We start from the raw sequence: 19,265 nt of genomic DNA, 5'->3' as shown, positions 1-19,265 counted from the left end.
AAAAGAGAATAAAAGTGTGTTTTAAGACGAGATTTGAGTGAATAAAAATCAATGTTTCTATATGTACATTTTTAAAATACAGCATAACTCAACATAACACTGAATCAGAAGGATCTGGTTTCTCTGATACAAGATATAGAGTTTGTGTTGAACTCATTTTCATCACTTTACTTCTTTGGAGAAAATCTTTTTTTCACAAAATAAAATACCTTTCACACTGTAATATTGAATCAAAACAAAATGTACATCAATTCTTCTTCTTTCTGACTCCTCGTGGACGACTGGCTGTGTAAGTGTGTGTATTGTCAAGAATCTGATGATACGTATCACGATACAGAGGCAACCATAACATCCAATGAGATACTGTAGTAACCAGGATATATTTGTAGTACTGTGGAGTACTTGAGTAACGACTGCTGCCATCATCACCGGATCATGAAGGTGTTTATTAAAGAAGATTTAAAGAAGACTCGTCATCATCAGTAACAATCCAATCACAGAGGTTCTAATCCAGTCACATGACGTCACTGTGTCTTCACTGCGGCACAAACGACAAACGTTCTCAGAGACGTTCATCCAAACATTGAAGCTTCATGTGATGATGTCACTCCTGGAGACTCACAATCTCACTGTCGTCTACTTCAGCTTCACAAACTCACACGAGGATGAAACCCAGACTCCAGCATGAAGAGGTTGAGTGAAGCTGGTCTGGACTCTTTGGAGGAGAGTCATGGTCTCAGAGACGCTGTAGAAGGACAGAAGACCTGCAGAGTGATCCAGGTACACCCCCACTGTGGAGGGTCCGACACTGGAGACTTTAGTGTTGATGCTGTTGTGTGTAAATAAACAACCAGAGTTGGTACTATATAAACGCCAAGATTTGTCATTACATCCAAATAAACTTTCATCTCCTGATCTTCTGATGTTCTTGTATGAAACTGCTACTGCAAAAGGTCCTGTTCTCTTCACCTCCCAGTAACAACGTCCAGTCAGAGACTCTTGACTCAAGACCTGAAAATAATCATTGAATCTGCCTGGATGATCAGGACGAGACTGATGTTTCCACATGTTTGTCACTTTTTTGTTTCCTTCAGACAACATCAACCTTGACTGTGCAGTGTTTGGATCCAGAGTGATGTCCTGTGAGTGTGTGAGGAACTGCTCTCTGGTCTCTGGAAGGAACATCATGGAGATGTCGGTCCACATGTCTCTCAGAAGGTCCAGGACTTGGTCTCTGCAGGCTGACACGGCTGCTGTTACTTCCTCAAAGCGACCGTGAGTTTGCTCAAGGGTCGTGGAGGAGGTCGTGTCTTCACTGACCTCTGAGAGTGAGGTCGTGTCTTCACTGACCTCTGAGAGTGAGGTTGTGTCTTCATTGGCCTCTGAGAGTGAGGTCCAGTTCTGCAGGAAGATGATGTCACTGTCGGTGAGTGACAGCTGCTGCAGCTCAGCCTCTTTCTTCTTCAGCTCAGAGATCTCCTGCTCCAGCTGCTCCTGACGTCCTCGGACTCGAGCGTCTTCAGTCTCCTGCAGAGATCTGATCTGCTGCTCCACGTCAGACATTCTTCTCTGGATCATCTGGATCATCTGGACAAGGGTCTCCTGACTGTCCTTCACTGCTTCATCAGCAGAGACTCTGATGTTCTTCTTCTCCTGCTGGAGCAGCTTCACTTCCTTCTCTCTCTTCTGGATCTTCTGCTGGATCCTTCCTTGACTCTGATCCAGGTCTTTCTCTCTCTTCCTCCTCTCTGCTGTGGTCGAGACGATGTCATGATCTTTGTGTTGGTCCACAGCACAGAGAGAACAGATGAGCTGCTGATCAGAACGACAGAACATCTTCTTCTCCTCCTCGTGTTCAGAGCAGATCATCTCCTGGAGATGCTTGGACGGCTGGACCAGCTTGTGTCTCCTGAAGGCCGGAGCTTCTCGATGAGGCTGAAGATGTTCCTGACAGTAGGAGACCAGACACACCAGACAGGACTTGAGGGCTTTCATCTTCCTCCCAGTGCAGGCGTCACAGGTCACATCTTCAGGTCCAGCAGCGCAGAGGTCCTCAGCTGCTCCAGTCTTCTTCAGCTCCTCCACTAACTCTGCTAACACAGTGTTCTTCTGGAGGACAGGTCTCTCGCTGAAGCTCCGTCTGCACAGAGGACACTGGTAGATGTTCTTGTCCTGCCAGTGACCTTCAACACAGGTCTTACAGTAGTTGTGTCCACATGGAAGAGAGACTGGATCCTTCAGTAGATCCAGACAGATGGAACAAGACAACAGATCAACTCTAGTCTCCATGTCTCTGCGACTGAAACACTCCTTCACAGGTGAACTCTTTTATAGTCTCAGTCACATGTCTCTGCGACGATCTGATCCATCCTGTTGATCCACATATTATCAAACTTCCTGGAAACCACCTGTTGATTCAGGACAAAGACACACCTTGATGTCTTGATGAGAATGTTTACAATTTTGCATTTCTTTTCCGATTTTATAAACTTCTGTGGCAGTCATTTCCAAAAATAAGAGCTCATAGCAACATAGAGAAAAAAAAAAGAAAAAAGAACTAGTTCCTTTTTAGATGGTGAACTTTTGATATTTGGAACTAGTTCAACCGAAGTTGTTTTGTTTGGATGTGTATGAAATGGAAATAACTCACAGAATTACCTTTGGTGTGAAGAACACGGTTGTCGTCCATAAATCTAAAGGAAAGAAACATTAATAAAAAGGTTCCTGTGACCAGGATCAGTCACATGTTCTTTTACAGATGTCTACGATCCAGAGTGGCAGAGAGCGCCCCCTGTGAGGTTCTAGATAGGTTTGAAAGCCCACCTGAGGATCTTTCTCTGGACCACACGCTGTTGAACAAGAGGTCCGTATGATCTCAGCAGAGGAGATGAAACCAGCAGCTAAGATTCTCCGCTGGACTTTTCCTTCCGGCTGAGGAACCTCTGGATGATCTAGAGAAACCTGGCCGACACCAGAGGTGCTTCTCAACTGTTGACTCACAGACTCTGGTCATGAATTACCAATATTTTCTTGACTCGTCTCATGTCGCCTCTTATCTCGTTCCCTCATTCGTCTCTGTCCTCATCCTCCTCATCCTCTTTCTCTTCCTAGTCCTCTTCCTGGTCTTCAGCCTCATTCTCTTCCTTTTCTTCTTCGTCCTCTTCTTCGTCGTCTTCTTCTTCGTCCTCTTCTTCATCTTCGTCTTCTTCGTCCTCGTCTTCATCCTTATCCTCTTCGTCCTCTTCGTCCTCTTCGTCCTCTTCCTCTTCGTCCTCTTCCTCTTCCTCTTCCTCTTCGTCCTCTTCCTCTTCATCCTCTTCCTCCTCGTCCTCTTTCTCTTCCTAGTCCTTATCCTGGTCTTCGTCCTCATTCTCTTCCTTTTCTTCTTCGTCCTCTTTGTCCTCCTCTTCTTTGTCCTCCTCATCTTCGTCCTCTTCGTCCTCGTCCTTGCTCTCTTCCTCTTCCTCTTTATCTTCCTCCTCCTCTTCGTGCTCCTTCTCATCCTTCTCTTCTTCCTCCTTTTCCTGGTCCTCACTTTCTTCCTCTTCTTCTTATTCATCCTGTTCTTCTACTTCGTCCTCTTCCGCTTCATCGTTCTCTTCTTCTTCGTCATCTTCTTCTTCGTCCTCTTTTTCGTCCTCTTCTTCGTCCTCTTCTTCTTTTTCCTCTTCTTCTTTGTCCTCTTCTTCGCCGTCTTCTTCTTCATCCTCTCCTTCGTCCTCTTCTTCTTCATCCTCTTCTTAGTCCTCTTCTTCTTCGTCCTCTTCTTCTTCATCCTCTTCTTCGTCCTCTTCTTCTTCGTCCTCTTCTTGGTCCTCTTCTTCTTCATCTGATTCTTCTACGTCCTATTCTTCTTCTTCCTCTTCTTCTTTGTCCTCTTCTTCGTCCACTTCTTCTTCGTCCTCTTCTTCTTCGTCCTCTTCTAAGTCCTCTTCTTCTTCATCCTCTTCTTCGTTCTCTTCCTCTTCGTCCTCTTCTTCGTCCTCTTCTTCTTCATCTGATTCTTCTTCGTCCTCTTCTTCTTCATCCTCTTCTTTGTCCTCTTCTTCTTCGTCCTCTTCTTCATCCTCTTCTTCTTCATCTGATTCTTCCTGGTCCTATTCTTCTTCGTCCTCTTCTTCTTTTTCCTCTTCTTCTTACTCTTTTTCCTCATCCTCTACCTCTTCGTCCTCTTCCGCCTCGCCTTTCCTCTTCTTCATGATCACCTTGATCTTGATCATCATCATCATCGTCGAGCCTCTTTCATGAAGAGCTGCTTGTTTCAGGTATGTGAGGAATGAGAGTGTGACTCCATCATCTGACTTCCTCTGTGTGTGTGTGTGTGTGTATGTGCGTGTATGTGTGTGTGTGTGTGTGCATGGCAATGTTGTGTATACCAAGGGTGTGTGTGAAGCGTCATTGCAGTAGAACTGTGGTAGTAGTGCTCGTAGCTAGTGCATGTTGCATGCCACTTCTGCTTTCAGCTACGGCCACCGGCTAGCCTCTGTCTCACGGTACATAGCCTCTCCACCACCAAAACTCCTACAGTGCCTCCTCGCGGCCACACACGGAAACTGGGTGCCTCGCGGTCCCAGGCTAAACTGTAGGAGATCTCGGAGCAGCAGTGGGCCCTAGAGAGAAGGCGAGAAGGCCCACCGGTGTGTGGACACGCCCTGGCGCCTCTCAACCACTGCCCCAGCCTATGGGTAAATAGCATGGGCAGATGGGGCTCATAGCCATGGTAGGCAACCCATCTAGGAGAAGGACACTTCGATCAAAAACCTGTGGAGATAACCCGCATCAGGCAGTCACCAACAGACTGGTGTTCTGGCAGTTTTCTGCAACTCTCTCCCACTGAAGGTCGTCGTGCTTCGCACGCCACTGGAGAATGTAGGGGGGAGCCAAGACAGTGAGGGCAGAGACTGCGCGCCACTGCCCTCACTATAATCTATTCTCTTGCGCAGGCCTGCTCCAAATACCCCAACCCCACCCCACCCCATTCCCATACCCCTATAAGAAGTCCTGCGGCGATAGGGAAGGGCGGTAGGTACAGGTCAGGATGTGACTGGGAGTATCTAGCCCAACCCTGCACGCTAGGCGGCGTGAGATAGATGGTCGCAGAGGAGTGGGATGGAACAGCGCTCCTCTCCGGCAGCTCCTCACGCGACTGAGCAGCTCCTCCCTGCTCACCCTGAGAGGGAGGGGCCTAGAAAAGGTGGCCTAAAAAAGGTCTGTTCCACTTAACCCGGGCAGCCTGCCGCAGCTGCCGGGTCATCCCTTTACGCGGTCGAAAATATAAGCATAAGAAAACCTGCATCAATGTCACCATTGCAACCTGGAACGTCCGCACACTTTTGGATGCGTGTGATGACTCCTGTCGTCCCCGAAGAAGAACAGCACTGGTTGCACACGAGCTGCAGAGATACAACATCGATATCGCAGCTCTTAGCGAAACCCGCTTCCATGGCGAGGATTCCATAACAGAGGTAGGAGAAGGCTACACCTTCTTCTGGAGGGGGCTTCCAGAAGGCTCCCGCCTCCATGGTGTAGGTTTTGCTGTGCGCTCAAGCCTGCTTCAGAGAATTCCTGAATCCCCGACCGGCATCAGTGAAAGACTGATGACCTGGCGGATTCCACTCACCAACAACCGTCATGCCACTCTCATCAGTGCATACGCCCCAACACTGGACGCTGACCCTGAGTGCAAGGAACTCTTCTATGCCTCCCTGCACTCCGCCATAAGTAAAACACCCCCTACTGACAAGCTCATTCTCCTTGGGGATTTTAACGCGAGAGTGGGCTCTGACGATGTGCTCTGGAAGGATGTCCTTGGGCAGCACGGTGTTGGTAAGCTCAATGAGAATGGTCTTCGCCTCCTCACTCTCTGCTCTGAGTATCGTCTGGTCATCACCAACACCAAATGTTCCAAATGAAGAACAAATTCAAGACCTCCTGGCAGCACCCCCGCTCTAAGCACTGGCACCTCCTTGATTATATTATCGTCCGCCAAGCTGACAGGAAGGAGGTGCGAGTCATCAGAGCCATGCTTAGAGCTGACTGTTGGACTGACCACCGCTTGATCAGAACCAAACTCACCCTGGAACTCTGTCCTCCACTGAGGAAAACACCACCCTGCAAGAAGCTCAATTGCGATGCACTGAAGTCCCCGCACTCAGTCAACCAGCTCAGGGAACAGATTGCTTTACAGCTGTCCAATCTCCCTGAAACACCAGCCGTTCCTGACATCAACTCTACCTGGAGCACTCTGCGCACTGCTATCTACCAGGCGGCAGTAGAGTCTGTAGGGTACACCAGACGGCGACACCAAGACTGGTTTGATAATAGCGCACCAGGTATCCACAACCTACTTCAGGCAAAACACAAGGCCCTTCAGAAATACTGAAGCATGGCGGATACCTCCTCACCCGCAGACTACACCAACTGATCAGTACCATCTGGTCATCTGAAGTCATCCCGCAAGATTGGAAGGATACCAACATCATCACAATCTTTAAGCGCAAAGGTGACAAAGCAGACTGCGGTAATAGCAGGGGCATTTCCCTCCTATTGGTTGCCGGAAAGGTGCTAGCACGGGTGATGCTCCTTCGACTAGCATCACATGCTACTGATAACATCCTGCCCGAATCCCAGTGCGGTTTTAGGCAACAGCGCAGCACCACTGACATGATCTTTGTTGCTAGACAGGTACAGGAAAAATGCAGAGAACACTGCAAGGACCTGTACCTAGCTTTCATTGATCTGTCCAAGGCCTTCGACACAGTAAACCGGGAACTGCTGTGGGATGTGCTGGGGAAGCTGGGGGTTCCACCAAAGTTCAGGAACATCTTGCGGCAGTTCCATGATGGAATGCAAGCCTGTGTGAGTGTTGGTGGCCAGCAGTCTCCCTTCTTCAGTGTGGATGTGGGGGTCAAGCAAGGGTGTGTCCTAGCCCCTACCATCTTCAACATTTTCCTCTCCACCGTCACCATCCTCTCTCACAAACTCCTGGACCCATCAGATGGGGTACAGATACAGTACAGACTGGATGGCAACCTCTTCAATATTCGGCGCCTTCAAGCCTTCACCAAAACCACCAACCAACACATCTAAGAGCTACAGTATGCAGATGACTGTGCTCTCCTTTCCCACTCACCAGAATCCCTACAGCGTGCGTTAAACGTGGTCGCATCCATCTACAGCGCCATTGGTCTCCAAATCAACATCAGGAAAACACAGATAGTTGTACAGGAGTTCACCCACCAAACACATGTGCGTACCTTCACCCTGGATGGTCATCCCCTTGCCATCGTCCCACACTTCACCTACCTAGGCAGCATTCTGTCCCCCTCCTGCAACATTGATGATGACATCGAGGTCCGAGTCGGTCTGGCCTCCGCTGCCTTTGGCAGGCTTAGCTCCAGGGTATTCCACAACAGGAACCTCACCATCTCCACCAAAGCAGCTGTGTACAAGGCGGTCTGCCTCTCTACACTGCTGTACGGGTCGGAAACCTGGACACCCTACCAGAGGCACATAAAAACACTAGAGGCCTTCCACATCCGCTGCCTTCAAAGGATCCTGGGTGTGTCCTGGGAAGACAGGGTGCCATATGCTGATATCCTTGAACGGACCCACACACCTACCATCGCCGTGCTCCTTGCGAAGAAACACCTGCGCTGGGTTGGGCATGTGATCCGTATGCCTGCCCACCGCCTGCCCAGGCAAATCCTCTACGGCCAACTTCTGGATGGCCAGAGATCTGCTGGTGGTCCAAAAAAGCGCTTCAAGGATCATCTCAAAACCCTCCTGAAGCAGTGCAACATTTCACCTACAGCACTAGAGTCCCTGGCTGCTGATCGCCATACTTGGAGTTCCTCCTGCCACCAGGGAACTGCTCACCTTCAGGAGCAAGCCACAGAGAGGAGGATACGGCGACGTGCACTGAGGCATCAGCCTGCTACAGGGCCCACACCCCCCAGTGCCACGTCCCTCCTGTGGCAAAACCTGCGGATCCCGCATCGGCCTGCACAGCCACATGGCTATCCACCGCCGCAACACACCCCAATAAATGTCCATTCATTCAATTTGGAGCAACGTCATCATCGTTATCGATGGACTGCCATAACGTGTGTGTGTGTGTGTGCGTGTGTGAGAGGGCAAATACATGTGGTTATTTGATGCTTTATATTATTAATTAAATCTAATGTCAAAACTTTGATAAGAGCATTTTTAATGAATTATTTAAAATATTTTATTACATATAATCAGACAGTTTAAAAACAAACATGTAATAAATCCGGATCACAGGTGCTGCAGGGATTAATAAAGTCCATCTAATATAATCTAATCCAAAAGAAACGACGTATGACAAAACATGTCACTGGCAAGTCAAGATCAACAGGCAGTGATGTCACTTTACGTGTTTTAATTTTGATTATATCTTTAGATAAAATGTAAACAAGTCAAAAACATACAAATATATGGTGATTATTTAGAAATAATCTTCAGTTTAAAAGACAAGACTAAATGTCTCAATAGTTAAATAAAAAGTGTTGACGATAAGGAATTATTTTTGTGCGTGTGTGTGTGTGTGTGTGTGTGTGTGTGTGTGTGTGTGTGTGTGTGTGTGTGTGTGTGTGTGTGTGTGTGTGTGTGTTAGAATCAAGGTGTGTCTTTGTCCTGAATCATCAGTTGGTTCAATGAAGTTTGATAATATGTGGATCAGCAGGTTGGACCAGATTGTGGCAGACTCCTCTTCTTTGTCCTCTTCTTCTTCATCCTCTTCTTCTTCATCCTCTTCTTCTTCGTCCTCTTCTTCTTCATCCTCTTCTTCTTCATCCTCTTCTTCTTCATCCTCTTCTTCTTCATCCTCTTCTTCTTCGTCCTCTTCTTCTTCATCCTCTTCTTCTTCATCCTCTTCTTCTTCATCCTCTTCTTCTTCTTCCTCTTCTTCTTTGTTCTCTTCTTCCTCGTCATCTTCCTCGTCCTCTTCTTCCTCGTCCTCTTCTTCTTTTTACTCTTCTTCTTCCTCTTCTTCCTCGTCCTCTGCCTCTTCATCCTCTTCGCCTTGTCCTTTTCATCTTCTTCGTCCTCTTCTTCATGATCACCTTGATCTTGATCATCATCATCATCGTCGAGCCTCTTTCATGAAGAGCTGCTTGTTTCAGATATGTGAGGAATGAGAGTGTGACTCCATCATCTGACTTCCTCTGTGTGTGTGTGTGTGTGTGTGTGTGTGTGTGTGTGTGTGTGTGTGTGTGTGTGTGTGTGTGTGTGCGTGTGTGTGTGTGTGTGTGTGCGTGCGTGCGCGTGTATGTGTGTGTGTGTGTGTGAGAGGGCAATACATGTGGTTATTTGATGCTTTATATTATTAAATCTAATGTCAAAACTTTGATAAGAGCAATTTTAATGAATTATTAAAAATATTTTATTACATATAATCAGACAGTTTAAAAACAAAAATGTAATTAATCAGGATCACAGGTGCTGCAGGGATTAATAAAGTCCATCTAATATAATCTAATCCAAAAGAAACGACGTATGACAAAAAATGTCACTGGAAAGTCAAGATGAACAGGCAGTGATGTCACTTTAAGTGTTTTAATTTTGATTATATCTTTAGATAAAATGTAAACAAGTCAAAAACATACAAATATATGGTGATTATTTAGAAATAATCTTCAGTTTAAAAGACAAGACTAAATGTCTCAAAAGTTAAATAAGAAGTGTTGAGGATAAGGAATTATTTTTATATCTGATGACCATATAAGACAGAAATATTGAATATTATTTTATTTGTTATTTAACTCAAGGGTTTAATTTCATACTAACACCATCTTTTAATATATTTATTTTATACTGAACATCATGATAGTTTGTACTTGTATCTACTTCATCACTGCAACAAATCAAGAGCAAATTATGAACAAAAAATAACTATTTTTTTCCCTTTAATCCCCACTCTATTGGGATCATGTGTTTTTGTCAAGGGTATCCAGATCCTACTGAAATGTTGTGATCAACACAAACTTAAGCTTGATTCATATTAAAAGTACGATTGAATTACATGATCCGATCTGATGTCATGACTTTTCTCTGCTGAACAACATGTTTTAATATTTGATCTGATCCAATTAACCTCATCTGATGAGAATAGCTTTAAAAAGAACTGTGTCGAGCGAGTCTTGAGCACCTTTGCTTGTCCCGACTCTCCTCCTCCTGAGATCACATGCAGCATCACTTGATCCGATTACGAGGATGAACACAAAGAAACACTTGTCGCGTCCCACGTTTTGCTCTCGAAGCCTCGAACAACGAGTGGCTCGGAGGCAGTTCCTCACAGAGACTCTGCACTTCTGGGAAGAAGCTCCTCAAAGGTCAAGACGTAGAATACGTTTGCTCAGATCATGTGCTGAAGTTGGTTTCAACTGGAGGAGTTTTGGAACCAGGTACCTTTCTCCACCAAATTTAAGATGTTAAATTGTTTAAAATATTTCTCCAAATGCTGTATTTTCATAAGAGAAAAAAACAAAAGAGGTTCAATACTTGAATGAGAATCCAGCAGGTGCATGTATTTAACTATAATGAAGAATTAAATGCAATAATATTCTAATAATATTGATCCACAACCATCAGTTCTGGAGATATTTATTACCAGAAAGAATTTCTTATTTATTTATTTATTTGTATTCCCCTTGTAATGATTACTGATTACACTACTGTCTGAAATGTGTTTTATTTTGAAAGGATTTTTCAAAAATAAACCTGTAAACTATGAAAATGAGTTGGAAAAAAAAAGGTCTATATGGATCTTTCTTGTTGGTGAGAAACCGCCTGAGGGCGTCCTGTGTCCCGCCAGACCTGGAGAGCAGATCCCATGTGTTGTCTCTGGGTCAAGGTGGATGACCTCCCTGGCTTCATAAATACATATGCAGTGGTGGATGTCCCAGAGAAAACACAAGGGATACCACAAACACATTTGTTTTTCGGGCCTTCGGGTCACCTTGACCCAGAGACAACACAAGGGAAACCAAAAACACATTTGCTTTCAGGCCTTCAGGTCACCTTGACCCAGAGACAACACAAAGGTTATCACAAACACATTTGTTTTCGGGCCTTCAGGTCACCTTGACCCAGACACAACACAAGAGATACCACAAACACATTTGTTTACAGGCCTTCGGGTCACCTTGACCCAGAGACAACATAAGAGATACCACAAACTCATTTCTTTTCAGGCCTTCGGGTCACCTTGACCCAGAGACAACACAAGAGATACCAAAAACACATTTGTTTTCAAGCCTTTGGGTCACCTTGACCCAGAAACAACACAAGGGATACCACAAACACATTTGTTTTCAGGCCTTCGGGTCACCTTGACCTTGAGTTAAAGGTCAATCATTAATTTTTTCTCATGACTCCACTTGCTGCATATAAATGTTTCTTTTTAATTATTTTATCTTCATTCTTTATCTTTTTTTTTATTCCTGGTCCTGTGGAGACCTTGGACCTCCCCTGATGCTTGCAGATTTTTATTAGGTTTTTTAATTTTTCAGTTGACTGCAGGCGTTTCAGTTCAGCATGAGTTTGAGTGCAAGTATTATTGGCAGAACTTGGAGAGTCCTCTGGGCTCCCGCCCGGTACCATTTGGCAAGCAAGTCGATGACCCAGTGGGTTTTTTTTTTCCTGTACGTCATCGAGTGTGTTCCCTTGCCCTTCTTAAAGTCCCCCTTGATTTTTCGTTCAGCATTGTAACATTCTAGACCCCCCCCACCCCTTGATGTCTACGAAACAAAAAAGAAAAGCCGCAGGGAAGGGGAGTGGATCAGCTCACCAGGTCTGGCGGGACAAAGGACAACATTCTGCCTCTGCGAGCACATGATGAGGTGGTGACTGGTGCTACAGTGGTGGCAGAGTGATGCAGGTGTGACTTCAGCGTGCTCAGGGTTTTGTTCTTCATACTGGCAAACGTATCCCAGCTGAGCGTATCACGCCGCTCGAACGGCAGGGGTCAAACATATTGTGTTTTGGGACTGAAAACACTTCAGACTTTGGTTTAAAGGTAAAGAAGAACAGATCACCAGAGACTTATTGGAAACATCAAGTCAACCATCATGGTAGCCCTTCACCAAATGATTGAGGCTCATATAGAGTTGACCAATAACCTCATATGGAGGACACCGAGGCCGAGAAGGTCTCTGGATTCTCTTGGCCCTGATGTGACCAACATTGAACTTTTTATTGAAAGTTCTAAGCTGTGACGTTGCAGTCAAATGATCACATACACTGGTATAAACTCGTAGAAGACATGATGTAGACAGATTTGAGTTTCCAATGATTCCTAAGAACCAATCCTTCACGAAGTTATAATACTTCCACTGAAACTGTGACCAACAATACACGTATGGCAATGGTCATAAAGTATTTATTCCAGACCATAAGGTGCATCGTACTATGCATTTATTTTCAACTACAATAGCCTATAGCTTTACAATATCTCTTTAAAAGTTGCGATACACACCGACAATATTATTATGTTAAAGCACAGTATCTTTTATTTCTCCGTACTACGAAGTACTACTGCACCTTGCGCTGCAGGTTATAAGTGCAACAATAATCACTTCATAAGGTGCACTGGATTATAATGCGTACTGTCAATTTTTTAAGGGGGTTAATGGCTGAACCATGCGGTATTTGGTCACTTGGCTCCTGAGCATTGTCACCTCAAATAGACGCCTGTGGTAATCGTCCAGAAGCTTCCAAGAATCACTGCACTTCCTACAAATATGTAGCCGTGGACTTCACTTCGCCATCGTCCACATGTTCCTGACAGAGAGTTTAAGTCCGGACTTAAGGAACGTCATTCTAGAAATGTTGTTCTTGCCTGATTTAGACGTTCCCTTTCCGCCTTTGATGCATGTTTGAGGTCATTGTCCTGTTGGAAAACCCAACTGTGCCTTAGGTCCGACGGAAGAATTGGAACTTTCTTCTTCATGACCACATCCACTGTCCGAAGAAAACACTGGTTAATTTGGCAGCAAAACAAGCCAAGAGCATAAAGCTACCACCACTGGGATTGACACTTGTAATTGACAGGTGTTCTTGGGCATTGCACACGAGTCAACTCGTCTTCTTTTCATTTGCTTATCCGGCTTATAGTCACGAGGGGCAGCAGCTTCAGCAAGGGGGCCAAGGCTTTCCTCTCCCAAGCTACACTGTCCAGCTTTTCCCGGGGAACCCCAGGGCATTCTCAGACCAGTTGTGAGACTTAATCTTTCCAGTGTGTCCTGGGGCCGGGCCCTACCCCGTGGTCTGCTAGCTGTGGCACATGACCTGAAAACCTCACCAGGGAGGCGTCCTGGAGGCATCCTAACAGTTTCCAAGACACTTATTTTTCTATGATGGAGGGAGTTGAACCCATTTTCTGTGTCCTGCATCTCGTCTCGTCTTCTCCCGCTTTTATTTCGGTCACTACCCACACTTTGCGACCATAGGTGAGTGGAGGGACGTAGATAGACTGGTTTACAGAGCACTTTGCCTTTTGGCTCAGCTCCCTATTCACCCTCACTCGTGAACAAGACCCCAAGGCACTGAACTCCTCCTCTCGGGGGCAGGATCTCATCCCAGACCCAACTAGTTCCGACTGAGAACCATCGACTCAGATTTGTAGGAGCTGATTGTCGTCACTGTCGCTTTCCAGCAAGGGCTGAAGGTCACGGTGTAATGAGGATCCAACAGGACCATGTCATCCACAATAGGAGGGACCCAATTGGGGCCACCATTGCATCCAAAAAGCTCAATTCCTGTTTATATTTGACCACAAAGCTTCCTCCAGAAAGTTGTATCTTTGTCCATGTAATCAGCAGCAAACAATCACTAGTCAGGACCCCCGTAGAGTAATACTATATAGCCTCACAGAGTAATCATACAGAGCATCATGGAGTAATACTAGGGAGCTCTTAAAGAGCCTTTAGATGGCTCTTACAGTTTATTTCAGTCCACAGCCATGGAAAGCACACTAGCAGTTAATTTCTGGGACTCTTGATCTCCCAAACAATTCTCTCTTAGCAGCTTGTATTGTTTCTTTGTGAACTCTATACTTACCCACAATTCCTTCCACAGTTGCTGTTCACAACCTACATCAGTACAGCTGCTTAGCAACAGATTAGCAATTGTCCTTGTGGACTCGTTCAAGTCATTCTTCACTTTTCATTCTTCCACAGAACAGTTCAGAATCACCCTGAGCTCCTCTGACTTTCACTGTGGTACTAAATAATTGTATTTTATTTCGAATGACGTCGGCAGCTGTCAATCATCAGTCCGAGAAGTTAATAGTCCATAATACAAACTAGTTTAACCTCGTCCTGGCTCTTCTTTCAACAGGACATGAGACCATGAGAACGCTGCTAAAATATTGGAGAACTGGCTTCCACCAAACTGGAGAGGATTTGTAAGGATTTCAGTCCATTTGTACATCGTTCCCAAAGAAAAATGACCACTGGAATTACACGCTTCTAATCAGTTCTTAGAAAAGAGTCTGACAAATGAGAATGTGGTATTTATGTACGAGTATTTAAAAACAAAGAAACTGTTTGTTGTTTTCCTGTCAAACTACTGTGAAGAATCAGAGTGAGAAAACTATTTATGAAACGGCTGCAATAGACCAAAGAGTGAATTATCTACAGGCATGAAATCTGCCTCAGGCTGCAACTGGGCCCTAGGCCAGAATTCAGACATGCCTGACTCACTCCTGAATGGAGTCGCATGGAGTCGAGGTCTTTGGAAGTTAGAGGAAACCTTAAACTTGTGGAACTTAAGTTTGGCTTCATGTATTCTGATCGTACTTACTGACATCAAAACGGTTTTATGTGGCACTGAACAGTCTTTCCAAATGTTTTAGTATGAGGCTCCATTGTGTTACTACATGAGGCTCCATAGTATTTCTCCATGAGGCTCCGTAGTATTACTACTTTAGGCTCCATAGTATAACTCCATGAGGCTCCGTAGTATTACTCCATGAGGCTCTGTAGTATTACTACTTTAGGCTCCCTAGTATTACTCCATGAGGCTCCGTAGTACTACTACTTTAGGCTCCATAGTATTACTCCATGGGGCTCCGTAGTATTACTACTTTAGGCTCCATAGTATTACTCCATGAGGCTCTGTAGTACTACTACTTTAGGTTCCATAGTATTACTCCATGAGGCTCCGTAGTATTACTACTTTAGGCTCCATAGTATTACTCCATTTGGCTCTGTAGTATTACTACTTTAGGCTCCATAGTATTCATTTTCTAGGCTCCACAGTATTACTATATGAGACTCCATAGTATTACTCCGTGAGGCTCCATAGTATTACTCCACAAGGCACCGTAGTATTACTACTTTAGGCTTTAAATGAGAATGTGGTATTTATGTACGAGTATTTAAAAACAAAGAAACTGTTTGTTGTTTTCCTGTCAAACTACTGTGAAGAATCAGAGTGAGAAAACTATTTATGAAACGGCTGCAATAGACCAAAGAGTGAATTATCTACAGGCATGAAATCTGCTACTACTACTACTAGTACTACTTTAGGCTCCATAGTATTACTAATTTAGGCTCCATAGTATTACTCCACAAAGCTATAAGTCAATAGCCTCAAGAGTCATACTTCAATTCAAATCAATTTTAAATTTTCAAAGTTCAAGTAAAGTTGAAACCAGTGGTAGATTAATTCATCAAAATGAGAGTAGTACACATTTTCATAAGAATTTTAGTTAAACAAATCGGAGTACTATTAGCAATCTGGTACATGTAGTCAAAGTGATATTTATGTGGTGGTTGTTATAGAAGTAATCGTTTTGGAGTAGGAATCTTCTTTGTACTATAAGTATATTTAGTAGTGGCCGTGGAACTAGAAGTTGTAGTGATTATGGAAATAGGAGTACATGTGGAAGTTGTAAAGTTGTGGTGATGGAACTAGTAGTAATACCAAGTGAAACACAAATGTAGTAAAGAAGCAGTAGAAGCACCAGGAACAATAGTTGTATTAGTTGCTTTGGAAGTGGCAGCAAGTTGTAGAAGTAGTTACGTTAGTACAAGTATGAATAGTGGTGGTGGAAGAAGCGGTTGTAGTAAAAGTATCGTGAGTAGTCTGATCAGAACTATTATAGTATATATAAGTATTATTTTATTTTTTTCAAGACTTCTTGTCTGAGTGGAGATGAAACTAAAAGAGTCATGCAACAGTTGAGTCCCGTGACTTCACAGCCCTCATCATCAGATCCTCCTAAAAACCGCCCGAGGGTGAACTGACTGTGGGGTGGGGGGGGCCCTCAGCACCGTGGTGGAAACTCCCTCCTCTCCTTCATCTCCTCCTCTTCCTCCAGTCCCACTCTCGGCTCGGACCTCTCGCCAGTTAAGCCGCCTGGATTCCAGACTCATTGCTCAGCTATGCAGTAAAGAGGAGCCTGAGCCGGCACTGAGCACCGGTGCAAGGAACAACCTCTCCTTTTTTTTCAATATTTATTTCCATCTCCCCTCAATCATGACGGTTCTATCAGATGACCAGTCCGTCAGGCCTCAACCCTGCCGGGTGTCGGAGCCGGGCAAACACTTCAGCAACTCCTTCAACCCCACGGGTAAAGAGGACTACATGGACAGTGTGGAGAGCAACCCCGTGTTTGGGGCGGTGGAACCCCACAGGCGGTCCCGGGGACGCCTCCTCCTGCACGGCCTGGTCATGTTCGGAAGGGAATTCTGCTACGCCGTGGAGGCCGCCTTCGTCACCCCGGTGCTCCTGAGCGTGGGTCTGCCCCAGAGCCTCTACAGCCTGGTGTGGTTGATCAGTCCCATCCTGGGCTTCATTCTCCAGCCCATCATCGGCTCGGCCAGCGACTACTGCCGCTCGCCGTGGGGTCGGCGGAGACCCTACATACTGGTCTTAGGGATCATCATGCTGATAGGAATCACTTTCTTCCTCAACGGGGATGTCGTGATCTCGGGTGAGCAGTTCTTCACCTCAGGTTATCTTTTTCTAGAAGAGTCTCAGCTTGGTTCTCCACGGTGCTACATTGATCTTCTTGGGCTCAAAATGACCTCCAAGAACTGATCTGTGTCTGAACCAAGTTAATTTTTCCTTTTTGGCCTCTTTCGTCAATAAAGGCCGAAAAGGCCGAAAACAGTTGTGCGATCACTACTCCATTATTAATAGTGCTAAGAAAGTGCAAATAGGCTTCTTTTGATGGTCTGGTTCCAAGGAAGGAAGGTATTTAAAGTAAAACTCTGCAGTTCAATTTTGATCATGTTACAGTCTTCTAAAAGTTACAAGTCCTCCTTTGTTTTTGGCCTTCTTTTAGAATTCATAGCTTTTCAGCGTCATTTTTTTAGGAATCTGTCCAGATCAACTGGAAAAAGACACCGGCATATTTTTGGCATCTTATCAAAACCTTATGGCGAATGCTGTGTACTCCAGGTTAAAAACGACTTATACTAGCTGAAGGATACTCCGGAGAAGTACTACTACACGGTCGTACTATCAGTCACGCCGTGATACGAAGTGTGCCTTAAAATGCGGCTAATTGTCCGAGAAACGCGGTACAAAGATTTCCGTGGTTAGTAAAAGATAACGTGTGTCGATGTCAACAATCGTGGAGAGACTTCCTGTAACATTTAAAATGGATGTTGAAAGAAAGGAACTTGATAACTTGGACTTCCTGTTACGGACAATTTGGTAAATGTACGTATTGAACGGCTAAAGTATTTTGTTGAGTATTGAGTTTTTACTCCCATGATCTAAACCCAAAGCCCAGTTGTCGTGTTCAGGGAGAAGAGAATCGCTGGAGAAGTTGTTTCCTGTTCGTTGTTTTTGCCTTCGTCAATAAAATCTAATTATGTTTCAATTTCCCGAAAAGCCAATTTAAAAAAATTGATTTAACAATTCACTTGTTGTTGTTTTTCCACAACGTTAAATCAGAATCAATGTGTTTTTTTTCCACTGAGCAGTCAAAGTGAGAAGTTTTAATTTAATTCGGGCAGTTACGTAAACGTTCTTGATTCAATCAAGGCTTGGAAAAGATAACATTCGTCTCTAGTGACCCTGGATAACCTTTGACTTATGTTAGCGCTGCTGGTTAAAGTGAGACTCGTTGAACGGATTTTCTGTCTTTTTTCTGGGAACAGAATCATTTCTATGGAAGTATTTTAGTGTCATCAGATTAACTTGTAATTCATTTATTGGAATGTGTTTTTGTAGGCATTCAAATATTTTATGAACAATATCATTTAATAATTTCTATATTGAAATGATTCAATAATTTAATGTATGTATAATAATGCCAGTATGAAATATATAGTTGGAAATTTAAAGATGTGTATTTTTTAATTCAATATTTTTAAACATCTAATCCGATTATCTTTCCTTTAATTACAGTTTATGATTATAGTTGAAAATGGTTTAATTATATTTTAAAAATGGTTTGATTATAGTTGAAAATTGTTTGATTATAGTTTTCAAATTGTTTGATTATAGTTGAAAATTGTTTGATTATAGTTGAAAATTGTTTGATTATAGTTGAAAATTGTTTGATTATAGTTGAAAATTGTTTGATTATAGTTGAAAATTGTTTGATTATAGTTGAAAATTGTTTGATTATATTTGACAATTGTTTGATTATAGTTGAAAATTGTTTGATTATATTTGACAATTGTTTGATTATAGTTGAAAATTGTTTGATTATAGTTGAAAATTGTTTGATTATAGTTGAAAATTGTTTGATTATAGTTGAAAATTGTTTGATTATAGTTGAAAAGTGTTTGATTATAGTTGAAAATTGTTTGATTATATTTGACAATTGTTTGATTATAGTTGAAAATTGTTTGATTATAGTTGAAAATTGTTTGATTATAGTTGAAAATTGTTTGATTATAGTTGAAAATTGTTTGATTATAGTTGAAAATTGTTTGATTATAGTTGAAAATTGTTTGATTATATTTGACAATTGTTTGATTATAGTTGAAAATAGTTTGATTATAGTTGAAAATTGTTTGATTATAGTTGAAAATTGTTTGATTATATTTGACAATTGTTTGATTATAGTTGAAAATTGTTTGATTATAGTTGAAAATTGTTTGATTATAGTTGAAAATGTTTGATTATATTTGACAATTGTTTGATTCTAGTTGAAAATTGTTTGATTATAGTTGAAAATTGTTTGATTATAGTTGAAAATTGTTTGATTATATTTAAAAAATGGTTTGATTATAGTTGAAAATTGTTTGATTATAGTTGAAAATTGTTTGATTATA

At 43.4% G+C, this 19,265-nt stretch overlaps 2 protein-coding genes across 2 annotated transcripts in view; one reads left to right on the top strand and one right to left on the bottom strand.

Annotated features, from left to right (window-relative positions):
- LOC148079129 (tripartite motif-containing protein 16-like) lies at positions 1-2,289 on the bottom strand. The gene is made up of 2 exons (XM_087792249.1): positions 1,390-2,289; positions 1-1,284 (listed from the first exon to the last, which is right to left on the bottom strand). The coding sequence occupies exons 1-2, from the start codon at positions 2,287-2,289 to the stop codon at positions 637-639; spliced, it is 1,548 nt and encodes a 515-aa protein (XP_087648375.1). The 3' UTR covers positions 1-636.
- A 14,217-nt stretch (positions 2,290-16,506) lies between these two features.
- slc45a2 (solute carrier family 45 member 2) overlaps positions 16,507-19,265 on the top strand; it is a 39,255-nt gene continuing 36,496 nt past the window's right edge. Inside the window, exon 1 of the mRNA XM_087792405.1 lies at positions 16,507-16,963. Coding sequence (XP_087648531.1) covers positions 16,507-16,963 — 457 coding nt within the window. The remainder of the gene's footprint in view (positions 16,964-19,265) is intronic.

The sequence above is a fragment of the Callionymus lyra genome, chromosome 5, assembly GCF_982586985.1.
Source record: "Callionymus lyra chromosome 5, fCalLyr1.hap1.1, whole genome shotgun sequence".
Classification (NCBI taxonomy): Eukaryota; Metazoa; Chordata; class Actinopteri; order Syngnathiformes; family Callionymidae; genus Callionymus; species Callionymus lyra.
The sequence above is the reverse complement of the archived record's forward strand: the minus strand, read 5'-3'. Positions and strand labels throughout refer to the sequence as shown.

What these genes read in the sequence shown, in the direction of transcription:
- LOC148079129 (XM_087792249.1), bottom strand. Translation starts at nt 2,289, where the DNA reads ATGGAGACTAGAGTTGATCTGTTGTCTTGTTCCATCTGTCTGGATCTA. An exon ending in TCCTGCAGAACTGGACCTCA is followed by an intron (nt 1,285 to 1,389) that starts CTCTCAGAGGCC and finishes ACGACCCTTGAG; the next exon opens with CAAACTCACGGTCGCTTTGA.